This window comes from Mixophyes fleayi, chromosome 4, assembly GCF_038048845.1.
Source record: "Mixophyes fleayi isolate aMixFle1 chromosome 4, aMixFle1.hap1, whole genome shotgun sequence".
Classification (NCBI taxonomy): domain Eukaryota; kingdom Metazoa; phylum Chordata; class Amphibia; order Anura; family Limnodynastidae; genus Mixophyes; species Mixophyes fleayi.
Genome location: NC_134405.1, coordinates 148,218,165 through 148,238,766, shown reverse-complemented (window position 1 = coordinate 148,238,766; position 20,602 = coordinate 148,218,165). Strand labels below are relative to the sequence as shown.

General features: G+C 39.5%; 1 protein-coding gene and 1 long non-coding RNA gene across 2 annotated transcripts; both read left to right on the top strand.

Annotated features, from left to right (window-relative positions):
* The first annotated feature begins 45 nt into the window (after window positions 1–45).
* ANKRD16 (ankyrin repeat domain 16) lies at window positions 46–17,072 on the top strand. Its single transcript, XM_075208576.1, is given in 7 exon segments — window positions 46–798; window positions 1,527–1,747; window positions 7,391–7,433; window positions 9,843–9,951; window positions 14,083–14,244; window positions 14,663–14,741; window positions 16,240–17,072. Coding segments are annotated over 7 exon segments (1,122 nt in total). The 5' UTR covers window positions 46–460; the 3' UTR covers window positions 16,410–17,072.
* Window positions 17,073–17,081: 9 nt separating this feature from the next.
* LOC142152206 (uncharacterized) lies at window positions 17,082–18,862 on the top strand. Its single transcript, XR_012691306.1, has 2 exons — window positions 17,082–17,234; window positions 18,035–18,862. It is a non-coding gene; the product is annotated as an uncharacterized LOC142152206 (long non-coding RNA).
* The last annotated feature ends 1,740 nt before the right edge of the window (window positions 18,863–20,602 follow it).

Sequence of the window (20,602 nt, the reverse complement as noted above, 5' to 3'; positions counted from 1 at the left end):
GCATTGTCAAATTTTGCGTTCCAAAGGCCGCTGTCATCTAGTCAAACCCACTTAGATTGTATAGCTCTTACACGCCCAGCAGGGGGCAGTCAAACATACTTTCCCTTTGACTACGTCGTGGTCAGCACGCTGCAACTTCACATAACACAATTATATTTTTATCGAGCAAATTATTTTCCAGTGTGATATAAATAATATGACGGTGGTTGTGGTGTCTGTTTCTGGAATATATTTGGACTGTGGTGCAGCTGTGTAATATTGTCTATAACACTACGGAGCCATGGGCAGCGTATGGATGACCTGAGGAGGAGGCTCGGCTATCTATCATACTGCACATGCCCTGTCTGTATATGTGTAGCTGCGACTTGCATGCTGTGTTCTGTACCCTGAGATGTCGGACTATATAGAATTCCACCAATGTTTATTTGACTTGTAACATTAACTGAAGAAAAGCTCAGCTATGTCAGTGGATGAGCAGCAGAGACATATCCTGAAGTTAATTCAGGAAGGCAAATTGCATCTCTTTCAAGACGAGCTTCAGAAAGAGCCCAGTCTGTTCAGTGACCTGCCTAGAAAACACTTTGGGAGATCTGGTGATACCGTTTTGCATTATGCTGCAAGGCATGGACATCTCTCTACACTGTCTTATTTGGTGGAAGTGGTGGGCATGGACGTGGAGGTGCTAAATAGTGATTACAAGACACCACTCCATGAAGCTGCATCCATGGGTCACAGAGACTGCTTGTTGTATGTCCTCGGTAAGGGAGCTAAGGTGGACTGCCTGAAAAAGGCTGATTGGTAAGGGAGAGATGTATTTTATGCTCCATGTTCTGTCCCTGGACCAGAGCCCGTAACTTACAATTCTAGCGCCCTGGGCGAGAAAGACAAATGCCGCCCCCCTAACCCTCAATTTTAACAAAATTAACCTAAAATATTCCTAAATTGCGCCCCCCTTCATTGTTGCGCCCTGGGCGCCCGCCCCTGTCGCGCAGCCCTAGTTACAGCCCTGCCCTGGACATAACCATTATACCCACAAACCTAATTAACTGCCTATATTTTCTACTAACTGTCCTAGTTTCTAATAATTTGAAATTGAATATTTGTCGTTAGCATTATACTTTGCAAAATCTGGCTGCCCTTTTATTTTTGTACTAGTATGGCAAATAATATAAAGCATTGCAAACATTATTCAGCTCATCAATAGGCACACCTGTTGATGTCTGTTAAAACTTTGATGAAAACACTTTTGCTTTAATAATTATGGTACTATCCACCCCCTGCATGTCATTGGATATTGGTAGCCATCTACTGATTTTTTTGTTCAAATGTTATCACCCAATATCATAGTCTTTCCTTGAATCTATCATTGTTTATTTGTAGATACAGTAGCACCTCATAGGAATCCTCAGTCCTGGAATCTGAACAAACTCCTAAATGTTGTCTGTCTATTAATGACTGTATGGTCACTATGGTGTAAAACTGTTGTTTTATATCTTTCGTATAACAATACCATCTTTTGAATTTAGGACACCCCTGATGATGGCTTGTACCAGAAAAAACTTAGATGTGATCAAAGATCTCATTGAGCACAAAGCCAACCCCAAGCTGAAAAATAAAGATGGCTGGAACTGTTTTCATATTGCATCCAGGGAGGGTGACCCTGCTATCATCGTGTATCTGCTTGATGTCTTCCCTGACATATAGAGCACTGAAAGCAAGATAAAGAGAACACCCCTACACACAGCAGGTACTGACCTGTAAAAGGGCATAATTAAAGAGGGCATGTTTTAAAGTGCTAGATTACTGATTATTATTAAAAATATATGTTATACAGTATATAAAAAAAAACACAGTTTAACAATCCCAGATAGCCCCCAATCTCCTGGTCGTTCAACAGGAAAACTATCATATAGCTGCAGTTAGCCCAGCAAAAAATGGAGAGTGAGAAAAAGCTGTTACTCATTCCATGTAAACCACACATTGCCAATTTATCAGGGATTTTCCAGTTTGACTACATTTTATTTCCATGCTAGAGGACTCTTGCATTAAACAAGCCTTTAAGTGTGGTAGATGAACTGGGCATGTCATAGGAACCAGGGATTCAAATCAAGAATAAATGATTTTTAAATTAATTTGTCGCCTAAAACAATTTATTTCAAATCACTCATACTGTTCACCAATACATCACCATATTTTAGCAGTCTTTCACAGTACTCCATAGGTTACAGCTTATATATTTTTTCTGTTTTGTGTCTCATGCTACATCATCATCATCACCATTTATTTATATAGCACCACTAATTCCGCAGCGCTGTACAGAGAACTTGCTCACATTAGTCCCTGCCCCATTGGGGCTTATAGTCTAAATTCCCTAACACACACACACAGACTAGGGTCAATTTGTTAGCAGCCAATTAACCTACCAGTATGTTTTTGGGAGTGTGGGAGGAAACCGGAGCACCCGGAGGAAACCCACGCAAACACGGGGAGAACATACAAACTCCTCACAGATAAGACCATGGTCGAGAATTGAACTCATGACCCCAGTGCTGTAAGGCAGAAGTGCTAACCACTGAGCCACAGTGCTGCCTACAGCAGTTAGACCCTGTACAAAGTCCTTCCATGTGGTTCACAGCATTCTACCATCTATCCATCATAATCATCAACAAAATTTATTTATATAGCGCCAGCAAATTCCATAGTGCTTTACCATTGAGAACAGACACAGTAATACAAAAATACTGAGTAATACAGAGAGATATGAGGGCCCTGCTATCAAGTTTACAATCTATAGGACAATGGGAGTTTAACTAATACCAAAGCCCATTGCTCCGATTTTACTCCCAGTAGTTTATAAGTGCACCTTAAACTGTTTTTGAGCTACACCAGAGGGTCATTTGTGTTACAGTTGCTACATAGACCTATTCTGACCTCCTAACAGCCACTTATCGCTAGTAGGCGACAGCATTGGTTTGGGTTATGGGCTATAAGAAGTATAATAAATGCTACTTATATGGATTATGTAGGAAATATCAGTGAAATTGAGGTTATCCAGGTCCCAATGGGTAATGTCAAAGTAAACTTCTGTTTTTTAGCCTCTGGAGATCTGCTGCAGGAATGAGGGTTAAGATTTTGATGGCAATTGTAATAATTTAATTTAATTTACACTTGCTTTTTATCTCATTATCACAGGGCTGAACAAATTCAAGAAGCCAGGTAGCCAATTCACCTAAAAAAGCAACTGCTGGCAGTTAACTTTTGCTAGTAGTCGCTATTGATGCCAATGGATGCACATCTTTTTTGGCTTGTTAAAAGATCTCACTGGCCCCTGAGGTCTATACTGTGTTGTCCAAACCAGCATTTAAATAAGTTTTTATTTCCCCTTTCTGTTTGGTTATGTTTCTGCCTGTTGAAACCTCTTCATAGATATCACTAGAAACAGTGACTCCTGCAAGGTGTATAAATTAGAAACAAACATACACAACAGGGAGGAGCATAACAGCAAAATATTAAATACTGTACATAAAATTCTACAGTGTATTAGATTGCTTATCTGGTAACTAGAGACTGTTGGAACTTTACATTTATCTAGTATGTGGAACATAGATACTATATACCTTATATAGGCTCTAAAAACCAGTTTATCCTTAGAGACATTAAGAAATGACTCCATGCACCACAGTGCCTGCAGTTCTCTAAATCTGTGAGCAGATGTAATTGCTACCAAGTGTCGTCCATCTCAATTAAACTTTTTGAAGCCATCCAAAAGGAAGTCAAACATATGTGGAATGGTTTATGTTGCATGATTGAATTTTACACCATGCAATAAATTTCTTCCAAATTCTGTAATAGATATCTTCCTTGCCTGTAACAGTGTGTTGATTACTTTAATTGAGACTCTCTTTTTTCTGAGCAGCTTCCGCTCAATCTCCGGGCCATCAGAGCTAGCCACTCTGGATTTGGATAAAGATCTTGGCCTTGGTGTTGTAGATCTGACCGAAGAGGCAGAGGCCATGGCTGTTCCTTGAGCATCTCCCAGGAAACCACGGGTGACCAGGCCAAAATGGAAGAGTTTAAATCAGTTCTGCCCTTTCTCTTTGAATATTTTTTAGTATATAAGTGATGAGTCTAAATGGAGGGAAGATATACCACGGAATGTCCACGAATCCGTCAACAGCATTTAATCCCTCTGACTATGCTGTCCAGAATGAAGGACCTGGAAACTTGCACCTCTACTTCTACAATCTTTCTATCAACTGGAATGCTTCCTGATGAAGGGACCATTCTCCTGGGAAAATCTGTTTTTAGCTGATTACCTGCTAACATACTATGTTTTCCTGCTACAAATAGTGCTGAGAGTGACTTCAGGTTTCTTTCTACCCAGGAGATGATCTCTGCTACTTCCAATAGCATGGTCCGGCTTCTGGTATCTCCCTGATAATTTATGTATGCTACAACTGTCCCTTTGTCTAAGAATATTCTGAGATTCTTCCCTTTTAGATGAAGATGAAAGTGGTGAACTGCCTTCCACACTGCTCTCATTTGAAAAACATTCACATGGAGACTTTTCTCGTTCGTGGACCAAGTGCCTTGCACCACTTGTCCTTGAAGGTGAGCTGCCCAGCCTGTAATACTGGCATCTGTTGAAAGTATCATCCATTCTGGCTCCAGAGTGACACACATATCTTTAACTTTGGGCTTAACCACCACCTGAGAGACTGTCTGGTGGCTTTTGATAGGATGATGACATGACTCGGAGACATCTGTCTGTGATTTCACTTCTTAAAATTTGCCACTGGAGGTCTTGCATGTGCAGCCTTGCCTAGCAGCAGAGTGCTGATTACAGTAATTGATGGAAGGTGTTTGTAGCTGTCATTGTGAATTGTTTTCTGGCAGCTTTCAACTGGAGCTAGTGTTGTGAATCCTCACAATGAGGCCATATCTTGATTCCTTGTTTCCTCAACTCTGCCACCAGAGTGACTAGCACCTTTGTAGAAGTACTTAGAGATGTCGCCAGACTGAAGAGCAGGTAACTGAACTGAAAGTGTTGGCCCAGGATCTGAGGAACTTCCTGTGATGAACTGTAACAGGCATATGACATTAGGCATCCTGAAGGTCTATGGATGGTCTTCTTCTTTTCTGTGAGGATAGAAGTCACAGACTCAATGTGAAAAAGGTTTGGTACGAACAATCTTGTTCAGCCTCTTCAAATCTATAATTGTGCGAAAAGCCCTTGATGACTTTGTGGCAAGGAAGACTCCGTAATAGAAGCCTGTGCCTTCATCACCTGCACTTACAAGAGTCTTTATTAATTTTTGCAGACTGTTTTGTAAGGCTAACGGATCTACCATGGTTGATGGAGCCCTGGGGATAAATGTCTTTAAAGACATTGCCGTTTTAAATTTCCCCTGCAAAGTCGCTGAATATCGGAGACTTGCACAATCCGCAGTTTAATACATTTACTGACTGGGCTGAATTAAAAAAGTTCCCTTAGGGATACTAATGTAACCATTTCTTCCAATATCTAATACCCACTGATCTGTGATAGAGTAGGCCCATATTTTAGCATAGAGTGCAGTTCTGTCCCTACTGTTGTCAATGGGTGGCTGATCCTGGCAATACTCATTGTGGAGTCTACTGATTTGACATACAAATAGTAAATCCCTTCTGGCGCTTGATAGGCTGTGATTCAAAACAAACCACTAGTTGCAGAGGTCTGCATTGCCCCCAAAAACAGAAAATTTAAAAAGGAAACTTGCAAAAGTGTGTTTAGAACCACAATAACAAGTCAGTGGACTGCGGATATTTTAAAACATTTATTAGTACCATAAATACATATCTAAAACTTATGTAATATACTAAACATACATCATAAATCCGAGTATATTAATACCTAAAGATTGAAATATAACAATACTGTCTACTCAGAAGATATGAACTAGTGCTGTCAAGTACATCAACTTAATCTATATACTTGGTAGGATGATGAATCCAATACATTTCAAGATTCATTGAATTCATCAACCTACCAAGTTTGTGTGTATACAGTCATGGCCAAAAGTTTTGAGAATGACACAAGTATTGGTTTTTAACAAAGTTTGCGGCTGCAGTGTTTTTAGACCTTTTTGTCAGATGTTGCTATGGTATACTGAAGTAAAATTACAAGCATTTCATAAGTGTCAAAGGATTTTATTGACCATTACATTAAGTTTATGCAAAGAGTCAATATTTGCAGTGTTGAACCTCCTTTTTGAAGACATCTACAATTTCAATTGGTTGATTTAGGTGCAATCTTACTAGCAGCAATATCCTTGCCTGTGAAGCCCTTTTTGTGCAAAGCAATGATGACTGCATGTGTTTTCTTGCAGGTAACCATGGTTAACAGAGAAATAACAACGATTTCAAGAACCACCCTCTTTTTAAAGCTTCCAGTCTGTTATTCTAACTCAATCAGCATGACAGAGTGATCTCCAGCCTTGTCCTCGTCAACACTCTCACCAGTGTTAACGAGACAATCGCAGACCTGATGTTAGCTGGTCCTTTTGTGGCAGGGCTGAAATGCAGTGGAAATGTTTTTGGGATAAAGTTCATTGTCATGGCAATGAGGGACTTTGAAATTAATTGCAATTCATCTGATCCCTCTTCATGACATTGTAGAGTATATGCAAATTACCATCATAAAATTAATATTTGTGTCATTCTCAAACCTTTTGGCCATGACTCTATGTATGTGTGTATATGTACCAGCATCAAGGATGTTCTACTACATATATTTGCTTTATCCTCCTCCTTCAGGCATATTTTCCATACATATTATCTACAAGGGAGTGCAGTTAACCAACCACAAATTCCATTTTATATAGGTAAACTACCCCTATACTAAATAGCAAAGAGAAGCAAGTGATTTAACGGTAAGGTGAGATGATGAGGGCTTTATTTACCTTCCCATTGTGTTTTCTGTCTCATAGGCAAATTGTCTACTGCAGTATAGTACTGTCTGTGGCAACATAATCAGCCTAACGAATGTAGAATATTTTTCTTGCGCCAGTGTGCAAACACATGTTATTAATGATGTTTTTATAATAAGAGAATAGCTTACTTGAGTCTCTCTTATTGTCTCTGATGTAGTACCAAAACAGACCAATAACTTTAACCAGAAAAGTAAATACAGTTAAATAATTTACACATCCTTCCATCATATGTCTCAGGAAAACAAAATTGGAAAATCATGTTGTGGCTTTGTGGTTAGAATATATATATATATATATATATATATATATATATATATATATCACAGTCTGATGTCTGCCATGTCTCCATCACATTTGTGTCTCTTGCTTATGTACAGATGTATGCTCAAACCATCGCTCCTCTCTTTTTCTTTTACCAGCAATGCATGGATGTTTTGATGTGGTGGAGATCCTTCTAGAGAGGTAACCATTAACAATGTTTAAAGTTTTTGTTTTTTTAATATATACACACACCTTTTTAAATCACCTTTTTCACACCCTCCAGTCCAATGGCCTCTCCGGTACTGTCCTCTCCTGGTTCACCTCTTACCTTGCTGACCGTTCCTTCTTTGTTTCCACCTTTGAGTCTCTCTCCCCCTCTTCCTCCCTTCCAGTCGGGGTCCCTCAGGGCTCTGTCCTTGGACCCTTACTATTCTCACTATACACCTCTTCTCTGGGTGCACTCATCAGCTCCTTCGGCCTCAAGTACCACCTTTATGCTGATGACACTCAACTCTACCTTTCTTTTCCTGATCTCTCTCCCTCCCTTCTCTCCAGGGTATCCGCATGCCTCTCTGCCATCTCCTCCTGGATATCCTCTAGATTTCTTAAACTCAATCTTGCTAAAACTGAACTCATTGTCTTTCCTCCCTCTCGTACCTCCTTCCCCTCTGACCTCTCTATCACTGTTGACAACTCCTCTATCTCCCCTGTTCCCCAACTCCGCTGGCTAGGTGTCATCCTCGACTCCTCTCTCTCCTTTGCCCCTCACATTCACTCTCTCGCCAAATCCTGCCGTTTCCAGCTTCACAACATTGCCCACATTCGGCCCTTCCTCTCCCAGGATGCCACCAAATCTCTCATCCACTCTCTGATTATCTCCCGCTTGGACTACTGCAACCTTCTCCTTATCGGCCTCCCCCTCTCTCATCTCGCTCCTCTTAGATCTGTACTTAACGCCGCTGCTAGGCTTATTTTCCTCTCTCGCCATTCCACCTCTGTCTTCCCACTCTACCAAGCCCTTCACTGGCTCCCCTTCCCCTACAGAATCCTTTTCAAGCTCCTCACTCTGACTTACAAGGCCCTTGCCAACTCCACTGCTCCCTACATCTCTAACCTTATCTCTATTCACACTCCCTCCCGCCCACTGCGATCGTCGCCTCTCTTCCCCTCTGATTACCTCCTCTCACGCACGTATCCAAGACTTCTCCCGCGCCGCTCCCCTCCATTTGAACAAGCTCCCCCGCTCCATCAGAACTTTCCCTAATCTGTCCTCTTTCAAACGAACATTAAAAACCCACCTTTTCCTAAAAGCCTTCCAGACTCATGCCTAAACTCCCACTGGTCGGCTTCCTCTCTTTCTCATCCCTTCTTCCCTTCTCCCCCTTCCTCGACTCCGTCTCATCCATGTGTCTGTCTGTCTTCCCCTCCATTTAGATTGTACGCTCCTTTGAGCAGGGCTCTCCTACCTCCTGCTTCCATCACTTTTAACTGCGCTCTCCAGCTACTCAGTTCACCTCCTCTCTGTCCCTCTGCCCTCTGTCTCCTCTCGCTTCTCTCCGCTCTCCTCAGTGACTCTTTACCTGTCATCCGTGCCCACCCTCTTGGGCCATAGTTACCTGCCTGTACTCACTTTTCCCCTCCCTCCCTCTCTTTCTTGCTATGCCTGAGCCCCCAGAGTTATAGTGCTTACTGTTACTTGTACTGTGCTGTTTCACCTTGTACTGTGCCATTGTTTGTCCTTGTACGGCGCTACGGATACTTTGTGGCGCCCTATAAATAAAAATTAATAATAATAATTAATACTATGCCTCTCCATGGATAATATTAGTGTGTGTATATGTATGTTTAATTGTAAAGCACCACCAGAGGATATTTAATTATTCCCAATGGAGTTTAGTCTAAATTCCCTAAGACACACATACACTAGGGTCCACTTTGTCAGAAGCCAATTAACCTATCAGTATGTTTTTGAACTATGGGAAGAAACTGGTGCATCCGGAGAAAACCCACACAAACCTAGGGAGAACATACAAACTCCACTCACAGTGCCCTGGTCGAAAATGTGTATATATGCACAACTGCTCAGTCGTTTTAAGGGATCCTACTTTTTAAATTGAGCACACACAGAACCACAGACGGCTGAAGTCAATAACAAAATGTGGAAAATGTATTCAACACGTCTATCAGCCTCTGCTACAGCTAGTGTAGTGCAGGGTTGGTCAGGGGTGAGCAGGGGTCGTGTGGCACATCGGAGCCACATGCAACAAAATATGTTCAAACTCTTACCTGGTCCATCTGAGCATCTTGTAAGACTGGTTAATTTAGGTATGAGGCACAAGTTTAAAGCTTTTTTTTTTTTCCCTCTCACAAAACAGTATCAGAAAACAAAAACTGTTAAACAATATTTTGAAATAAACAGTTTGCAGATTTTGAATGGCTGGTGATTAAAAAAAAATGTTTCCTAGTCTCAGTCTATAAAAGTTTCTTTGTTAAAAACTTTTGCTTTTTGTTTTACATTATCATTTTGTAAAAATAAAAACACATATAGAAACACAATTTAAGCAATAGGTAAATAAGGTAAAAAAAACAACTAGTCTTCATTCGTTTTAGGTGCAACTATGAGCCAGACTGCAAGGACAGCTGTGGAGTGACTCCATTTATGGATGCAGTGCAGAATGGTCACCTCCACATTGCTCAGCTGCTTATAGAAAAGAAAAAGGTACTACACCGGAACTACTTCATTATGTTAGTGCACTGCAATATAAATTAATATTCATAATTATAAATTGATAGAAACAGTTTACTACATCAAGGAAGTTGCTATATTAGAGTCAAGTGTCAAAAATTGTGCAAACGTTTTTTCAACAAAAGCAGTAGTGTTGTTTATAACTGATGTAAAGATGATCCCTAGTCTGACTATGTATACTATAATTTTTTTCTGTTTGAGGAACTTATGTGTTTTTCGCATTTGAAAAACATAAAATAACTCTTCAGAACAGAAAATATTTTTTTTAAGTTACCATTTTTGTGCTAGTAGGCATGATTCTAATCCATAGATTTCTATTAAATGCCCAACTTTTCCAAGAATATTCATATTCCATCCAAGTACTGCCAAGCAATGTAACTGGCTGTATTTTAATGCATTTAAGGTGTAGGTCTGTTCACCTCTACATAGGTATGCCTTGTTTATGGTGCCCTTACTTTTCAAAACCGCCGGAAACTCACAGCTTGGTAAATTTATCAAGCTGTGGGTTTGAAAACATTTCGATGTTTATAGCAATCAATCAGATTCTAGCTGTCATTTTGTAGAATGTACTCAATAAATAGTAACTAGAATCTGATTGGTTGCTATAGGCAACATCTCCACTTATTCAATCCTGCAGCTTGATAAATTTACCCCTTAGTCTGTTATTTTGAAATCCATGAAGAAAAGAACTGCAGTGGTATAAATGACTGATGATGGAGCAGTTTATCTATTAGGCTGTGACTTGAGCTGTGATACAGATAAATGTCGGCAAGTAGTGAACAATGATTTTTTTTTTTAGTAAAAACAGCTGTTCTGATTTTCAAGAAAAAATACAACTGTACAGTTCACTCTCAACAATATACCAATTGCTACATGAATTGTAAAAATGTTCTTACCAAATATTCAAAATAAGTATTTTGAAAAATAACTATTTCAGTGCTGGTGAATCTGTCACTTTTAGTAAACTAGGTTGTGTGGGAGCAGGAAGGAATATTTCTTGTTTAACCACTTCCTGATTCAATTGATAGCCATTCTTCTCCTCAGTAACGTCCTTTTCACTGACAAGAAGTATAGACAGTACCGTGCATGTGTAAATTTACAAAAGATTGAAAAGAAGTGCTGGGGGCAAGATGCCAAAGAAGCATAAAAAAAACCAACTGTTTTTAGAAATAAAATTGTGAGAAGAGCAAGGGACTCGTTTCTAAAACATCTGAGGTTTTTACAAAGTCCCACATAGTACAAAAATGAATGGGGGGTAAATGCCAGAGTTGTGCTTCTGTCAAAATCGCTATTTCCAAAATCGATAGAGATCAAACTCCCGACTGTTTGCCACTCTGGCTATACAAGTCTCAAATGTATGAAGCTGCGATTAAGCAAACTCAGGAGAGTTTGCTTTAAAACACGCCAGATACAACACGCTGCTTGCTAGCTGCGTGTTTTGTAAACACATCACTGTTACACTGCCTGTCATACTGCTGTCAAAACTGTAAAAAAAAAAACATAAAACTAAAAAAAACCCAAAAAAAAAAACCCCCCAAATATCAGGAGGACCCCACGCAAAAAAAAAAAAAGTGTGGGGTCCCCCCTTTATTCACTATTAACCCTAGTGCTGCCAGACTACTGCTGGTTCCGTGAAAATCGGGGGGGGGGGGGGGGGGGGAATTGTTTGTGGTCCTCCTGATTTTTACGGAACCAGCACTAGGCAAACCAGCCTGGGTTGGTGGCACTATAGCAGGGGGATACACGACAGGGGTCCCCCTGCCATAAAGACTAACCAACCCCAGGCTGTTCGGCGCTGTGCTGGATTCCCTAAGGAGTGGGATCCTCCGGAAAAAAAAAAACGGGACCCCCGTCTAGGAAAAACCAGCCCAGTGCTGAAAGCACTAGGGCTCTTCCTACACCCCTGGACGGTGTGTGTAGGGTAATAAATGGCGATAAAAGTATAAAAAAACAAACAGGCGCCATTTTGTTTTGTGGAACTACAAGTCCCAGCCAGGGTGCCATAAATAATGTGGGCATGCTGATACTTGTATAACTACAAGCACCAGCATACACATGGTAGCCACAAGTGCCAACATGCCCTGACACCCAGAGCTGGGTGGGACCTGTAGTTCCACAGAAGAAAATGTTAAATAAACCACCACACCCTTGTTAAAACCACATACATTTAATAAAAGTAATAAACCCACAATGAAGACATTAAACACCCTCATTTATATTTTATTAAAAATAAATGCCCAGAATACTCACCACTGATATTTTCATCTGTCGTCAGCAGCTTTTATTCCTAAAATGGCTGTAAACCAAGTCCCAATTAAATTTGTATCCAAAGTCCGACGTGTAAAAGTCCTAAATAAATTTGTACTTCCCAAAGTCTGGCTTGAAATGTCCCCAAAAAAATTGTATCTAAAAGTCCCTGCTTGAAATGTCCAAAAATAATTTGTAGATCCAAAGTCCCTGCTTCTAATGTCTTCTTTTGTTCTTGGGCAAAAAGCCCCTCTTGCAGTCTTCATTTCGTCTTGGCCAGGGGGGCCCCCTTGTCGCTTGAAGTCGTCTTGTATTCAGCCAGGAGGGCCCCAGATTTGTAAGATCCTAGCCGGAACATATTGCAAGTGCTCCCCTGCCCCCCAGCCGAGCGAGCTAAAGTGGAGTTAGCATTTAAAGGAACACTGCCATCAAAATAGTATAATGTATATGTGGATTTATATATATATGAGACCTTCAAAAATGTATAGTTGCCAACTTTTTTTATTGTATTTTAAGACCCAATTTCTGCTCTTTGTAGGGGGGTTTTAACAAAACTTCTGTTTTAAATGGGAGAATTATAATGGTTAACATACTTGAATTTATGTTATCTACATTTTAAACAATAAAAGCAAAAGTAGTACTGTTTAATTAAAGTGTCTGGACTCTTGACACCGTATCACTTGGAGCTAAAGCATTGACTAATCAGACCAGATTTAAATATATGAAATGAATATCAAATAAGGTATTAATCTGTTCGGCTATGATGTTGTAGTCAGTATAGGGCAATCTGAAAATCTGATGAAACTTTTATTTGCGTAGGTAAAACAAATGACCCCAAGAGCCACTAAACTTCTATACTACTTGAAATATTTTAAGTAGTAATTAAAATTGCCAAATTTTAAATATCTACTATAAGGATTCACAAATAAATACATACATACATACATGTAAAAGCTTCAGGAACTTTGACTAAAGATGTTTGAGATTAACCAAATTGTGTTAGAAGAATTTTTGTTTCTATGCATATCTGACTTGCTGTATAAAGGAGGCACTGTGCTTAGTGGATCAATAACAATTGTTTTGCAGATAACAGTTTAATAAGATAATAAAAAAAATTCTACATTTCTGTCTTGATTTGGCAACATTCTCATAATTGTGACGCAATTTCTCTTAGTGAGATAATGACAGAAAACTGACCATCAGGTCGGTTTTAAGTCATTTTATATTTGGGTAGGTGGGGTAGTTAGACAATGAGTTACTTGCAACATTGAGACAGCCTGGGAGGTAGACCCAGCCTGCACTGTGAAAGTAGTGCAGCAACCACTTTAGTGCTTATCACTGGCACTTGTATTGTCACCACAGATCTTGTGTCTATTGCATAGCCACCAAAAAATGTAGGGCCTAATGCATAACGATCAGAGATTTGGGGGACTGCAATTCATAACAGCCAGAGGTGTGGAGTTTCTGCATTGCATAGTGAGCCAGAGAAATATGGTTCTGCATTTACTTATCAGAGATATGGGGGTTTGCACTCTATAGGCACCAGAGGTTTGGAGTCTATATGATATAGTTTCTAATAGTCGCTAAGGTGCTCCATTGAATATTGGTCATTATAATACTTTCTATTAAATATGGGTCACTGGAATGTTATTTTGTTACTAGCATAGTGCTGTTTATTTTAAAGAAAAAAAAACAAACTAGTGTTTAAAAATATTTTGGTTAAATTAATAAATGTGATCTGAATGCAATGATTAATGTTATATGACTGTAATGCACTTTTAATAACCTGTGTTATTGTATAACTGGTTTGCGATGACAGAAGAATGTGAAGTGTCCACATTTCTTTCCTGGTGCCAGGTTTGCTACACAGCTATGGATAAAATGGGGACTCAGGCTTTGCATCGGGCTGCAGTTACGGGACAAGACCGATCTCTTCAATACCTGGTATCACAACTTGGTGTCAATGTAAATGAAAGAGCAACTCAAATCCAGCTGAGCCCACTACACTATGCTGCCAAGGTCAGGTGTCCAATTTATCATTCTATTCAGATTCTTTAATAATAACGACAAATAGAATTATGTTTTTATCCCTTTAATTTATGTTGTCTTGAATTCCCATTAGAGATTTCTAGTGGGTACAAGTGCTTCTGTGATTTCCATTCTCTTTTCACTGATGTTTTAAAAGTCTCTATTTTATGTCTTTTTCCCAGATATATTTAATCAGAGTAAACTCTTATTAGCACATTTCTGTACTTTTAATATGGCTTTCTTTAACCCACAATTTTAAATTTAAGGTTTCCAATGTGCCCTTTATTGTTAATATCACATATCACACATGCCTTTTTTAGACAGTTTATTTCTATAATAATTCCACATTATGATCACTGCTGATCGTTCTTCAATTCTGTAACTCGCTTTCTTTGTTTTGATAACTTAGGAGGGACATATCGGTTCTATCTCAACACTTCTGGCACTTGGCGCTGACCTAAATTGCCAAGACACAAAAGGCAGAACAGGTAAGACTGTAATGATATTCTCCACTTAAATTCCACCCTCCACCCAGAGTGCAACTTATTAAATAACATGTATCTTGAAACTTTAATCTAAACATGAAGTAGGTAGTGTTTAACTAGTCATTCTTCATTTAACCAGAATTTTTCTTGAGGTAAAACCGTTTTTACCCACAATGTATTTTGGTTGCACTTTTATGATTGTTGAAATGTAATATTAATGTTTATTCAGAGATTCAAAAAAATGCATATATATAAATTAAGGAAAGTGCAAAACACCATGCATAGATTAAATTACAGACGTGAGAAATGAGGAAAGTGTTATCATTACTATCCACTAATAGATCTAGGACCCAGCAGGATTATATATAATAAACTACAATATAATAATACTTTCTCATTCAGGAGAATACAGTGTAATATGTCACTTATATTGAAGTCACTGCTTCACTCATTGGAGTTTTGGAGTATGATACAGACTTGAGCTTGCAGAGAATGTCCATCTTCAGACACTGTTTAACTATCAATTTCAGGATAGTATTTTCTAGTCAGCCTATGATGTGATGTAGAGACAGCCTCACTTAAACAATGAAGGAAGAGTAACAGTGATCTTTCAGCTACTCACGTGGGACAATGTTCAAATAAGCTTCATCTTGTCAGCTAAATAGACTAAGAAATGTGAGTTACATGACATTGTTTCTAGGAGGTACCTTAAATGTTTAATTAACTAGAGATGGCGGGGAGCATGGCCATTACCATTCTGCTAAAAGAATGTATTTTAATCAATCCTATCCCCATGTGTAGCAAATATGGGGATCCATCCTTGTGTAATCTGGATCAGAGAGCCAGCTTTCAGCACTTGAGGACTCTGTCCATCATGGTGTTCCACCATTTGTTATGTTAGTGGCAGGATTAAGAGGTTGTCCAAGTGTTGCTTACTTGTGATCATTATTGTGCCCAGACAGACAGCTGGAGAATTGCATTGAAGTACTGGGAATATAAAAATTATCAAATATGGATGATCATATTTCTAAAATTTGTTTTCAATTTTGCCCATGTTAAGATGAGTGTAAGATCTCATTATAAATATAGTGTTTGGGTATCTTAATGCTGGCAGAACCTGCTGCTAAACTTCAGCGACAATATCAGTGTCTAATTTGGCCACACATTATGGTGGCCAGATTGGCCACCATCCTGCCGTTTAGCAGATGGGCCGAGCAGTTATTTCACTATTGGCTTCACTGAGGCCTGTTAGTGCTGTCAGTAAATACAGGCTGATCACGCTCCTCTACCAAATACATTTTCCAACGTGCTTGATAATCTGATCTATTTATATCAGATCATTAATGGGATTTAGATTTATTGTGGGTCACACGCGCAAATTCCCTAATTTTGCTTCTCCTCTTGTAACATGTAGCCAGCTGAAGTCTTATGGGGTAGTTTGAGGGAAGATAGATTGTATTAGGAATATCCTTCTTTCATGCAGATTGTGCTTTTTCTGCAGCTCTTCATATGGCGAGTTCTGGCCAGCATGCAGGATGTGTTAAATTTCTCTTGAAATCTGGGCTCAGAGACACCGCTGACAGCCATGGGATGTTTGCTGAGCAGTATGCAAAGAAACATGAAGTCAAGCAAGTCTTCACACTTTTTCAAGAAATGGATAACAAAACTTAAAAAAAATTCACTTTAAAGACGAGTAAGCCAAAATTAAAAATATTTTTATGTAAATGTTTCTTCCTTATATGTCCCCCCACCTGGTTGTGCAGTGCTTTGGTCGGAAGCTCTGCTCTAGAAACAGTTTCTTCATTCTAGGCCATAACCATGTTTCGTTGGTAAACCATGCAAGCTCAAGCTCACACAGCTGTAAGTCTTTGCTAGCCATCCCTCTTCTAGTTTATGGACCAGGGATGGGTCTGGAAGCAGAGTAGGACACATTGGTGATGCAGGATATGCAAGAGCAGCCACAGACTTTACTTTCTGAGGTGTGTTATGAAGACGACAGGCTGTCCAAAACAGATCTTCACAAGGGGATGGTTGAGAGGAAAAACTGTGTTCTCCAGCAGGGCTTTTGACTGAAGCTCTTCATAGTTAGGGGAATAGGAGCATTTAAATAAAATGTTTTCAAGGTTTACTGGTCTTTTAAGGCCAACATTTTAAATACACTGGAAATGGAAGGTAAATCCAGATGACTGAAGCATTGCTTCCAATATGAACAATACAACCGTGCAGTATTTTACCAGTGCCTTCAGGCTGCCTACATTCAGTTAAGCATCAACGTCTGGAAATTTTGGAAAGTACTGCTGATGAGATCTTAAAGGGTTTGAAGAGTTATGTGATTTTTTTTTTTTTTTTTTGTAGATTACTATAGTTCTTCATGTAAGGAAACAACAATTAAAAAATTAAGATTGATTCCTTTAAGTATAAAAAACACATATTGCTAAAGGACTGTAATAACTTAAGGTTGTGATGTGTCACCAAAATGACAACTGCTGTGTCGAAGTCAGCATATTGGGTAAAGTCATTTAAATTAAAATCAAGCAAACTTGGTTGTCTTTGTCTGAAAAGATGCGTACGGTATGCTACGGTGTGGAAGGGCGTACGCATCCACTACACGTGGCAACAAAAGTATTTACTCTTTTACATACATTCGCACAAACACGCACACTTGTAAAATAGTACACATTAATGGTAGTTGCAACACATAGTCATTTATGTCGAAATATAGTAGTATTTATATGTAATATTATAAGTTATAGGTATATCAGTAAAACATATAGTACACGTTGAAGGAATCTAGTCATGTGTGGTATCATACTAATCCTCTTTGCATTTGCGACTGTCCGGTTCACTCTGCGAAGGAATCGCAGAGTGCATACGCAAGTTATTAATGTTGAGTAATCTTGGCGGGAAGAACAGAGCTCATCCCCTGGAGAGATGACCCCCTCCTTTGGATTCCTGAGCTTAAACTAGCCTATGATCTGCAACCCCCTGGACCCTCCTGATGCCTGGACCAATAGAAGCAAGCCACACCTTTGCATTGTTTTACTGTATCTCTGTTTGCATATAAGCAGCAGCTCCTCATCCAGAGTTGAGTCACCTAGACCACAGACTTCAGGACTGAATGACTGTTCACTGGATCCAGAGCGCCTGCGATAAGTAACGGCTGTACTTATTATTATTTCGCTAAGATATATCTACTGCTACTTTTTGAGAATAAATCTTTGTGCGTTGGAAACACAAATCGAGATTCGACAATCATTATTGGATAGCGACAAAACGCTCATAACAGCTGCCAGTAGGACTCATGAGGCTGTTTACTGCTTAGTTTTAGCAAATCGAAATTGAACCATCATTCATTCCACAGCTTTGCAACTTAAGCAGTCAAGACAACATTGGCTGTGCAGTGAAATAAAATAACTTCAATGTCAATATTTTCAAACAGGATTTGCACAATATAAATCGACATACCCACTGGTGTTTGCAGTGGAATTTTTTTATTGCAGGTAAAACAAAGAACACACACATTGCCTTTATGTATATATTTGATAGTCATTTAAAAATATGTTGTTCAGTTTTCAAATGTGTGATAAACCTGGAAATGAAACCAAAAGAATATGTAAACACTTCTAAACCAAATCTTGTTGCGTTTACATTTTATACGAAACATGATGACTGGAGTCTCTGTACCATGGCTCACTCTTAATGTGGGTGGAATAGCTGGTTTTGACTTGATAGATTATAATTTTCGTTAATGTTGAGTGTTGTACATCTATAAACACTGCATATGTTTACAGGTCTGAGTCTATTGACATTTTCTGTTATGGTTCAGACAAAATGGAGACAAAACAAACATCTTATACAGCTGAAAAAAGCCTGCAGTCAGCTACTCAAGCCCAGTTATAAATATTAACACTAATATACAGTATGATTTAGGCCAACAAAATGAGTAGGATACACATTTGTGTTACAAGAATCTACAAGTCTTAAATGAAATTAAAGATATGCAGTAGGATTCTATGCAAAACATACTGTAGTAGACCGCTAAAAGAAATAGTTTTGATTTCCTTTGGTTCCTCATGTTTTCATTAATCCAGTTTTATTTATCAATAAACATTTTGAAGTGCACATATTGCATCTGTGAATAAAGTATGTTTTAAATAGTGACTTTATGAAAACTGTTGTACAGGTATTTGAGATGCCCACAACCACCAGAGGTTTGCTTCCCATGTATTTGAATGAATGAATGAATGGAAGGTAGACGGGGGAAGACATTAACAGTGCCACAAGGAATTTGATAAAGCCCACGCTGAGCAAGGAAAAGGATTGCCCATTCAAACAGCTATAAAAATCATAGGAATTGTCCTTTAAGAGAGAGCTCGCTTTTTTTCTAACCTGTGATCAAAATGTATGTTTCAACAGGTTTTTTTCCACCTGTAATGTGCCTTCTAAGTATGAAGACCACCACTAAATTGGTGGGTAACCGGATTAGGTGTGGGGGAGGTCTGATGGGCATGTGGCAAGATCTGGGCTACAAGTGGGGAGGTGTGAGTGGCATTTGGAGGAGGTTTAGAGTACATGTTGGATCTGAAGGGTTGTGGGGGTCTGAGTGTATGTGCATGCATTTTGTGGAAAGAGGAGCTTGAGGGCACTTAGGTCTATTTTGGAGCAATTTGGAGGTTTGAGTGGCAAGTAGTGGAATTTTGTAACAAGTGAGGGCATTTTGGGTTGAGTGATGTGGACGTGACTACGTTTATCGCTTTTTTTTTTTTTCCCCATTCTTGAAATAACAGGTAATGTGTGGCCCTTTTTGAAGGTTGGAGGGCCACCGGAAATATATCAGGTTGCTCTTCACTGGTTTAACTATTCCCAGTAACTGACAAATATACAGTAAGTGTCATTTGTTGCAGATATATTAGGGTGAATACAATTCTGAACGAAGTCCTGTCGGTGTGAAGTTTGCCTGCACACATTTCTGGGTATTAAAAGTATCTTAATCACTGCTGATTTTTGCTTGCACTTCAGAGGTATGAGAAAATATGAGCAATGTTTTCGTAAACTAACATCCCACAAGACTGAATTGAATTTCCTTCTTAAGCAATAACATGGAGTAAAGGAGATTTTTCTATAACCAGGGATGTTCTTTCTAAAGTGATTTATTCATCATATAATAGCCCACCACTATAGGGCCAGGCCGTGGAGCAGATGTCCCCCTTCCCATGTTTGTGCCATATAAAAGGGGGGGGGGAAGGGGTAGGTGGAAGTCAAATAAGGCAGAAGGGAAACGTGTTTAAGATTCGGTTTTTTCATTGTGTAAAGCACTTAAAAACAGGAAGAGGTATCAGGTACGACTAAGAATAAAGCGTGGTGTCCATTTACAAATCGAAGTCACATTCACCTGGCCAAATACGATTAATCTGTCTTTTACTAGCAGGTCAGTAAATAATCCTGGCCAGTGCAGGGCGGATTACCAGAGCTATATACTCTGAGCGGATCACAGGCGCCTCTGAAATACACAATAAGATAGAGCACCTCTTTACTCTACGTTTAAATGTTGTTGAACTACATAACCCAGGAAAACCTGAGATGTCAAATCACACAGCTCCAGCAGTAGGGCTGCAGCTGTCCTGCCTTAGTCATTGTGTACATGAATGACCGGCATAGTGCACGACACAGCCCCGAGTCTGCGGTCTCCTGCAAGCAGAATAAACCATAAGCACCGCCCCTGTACTTCAGCTGTCACCGAACGGCCATGTGAGGTGACATAGCCGGAAGTAGCTGGGCTCTATAGGGAGGTGAAGGAGCTGCCACGTGACTTGCCGCAGGAATCTGTCCTGATTGGCTAGATGTTGACGTGCAGCGCACGTAGG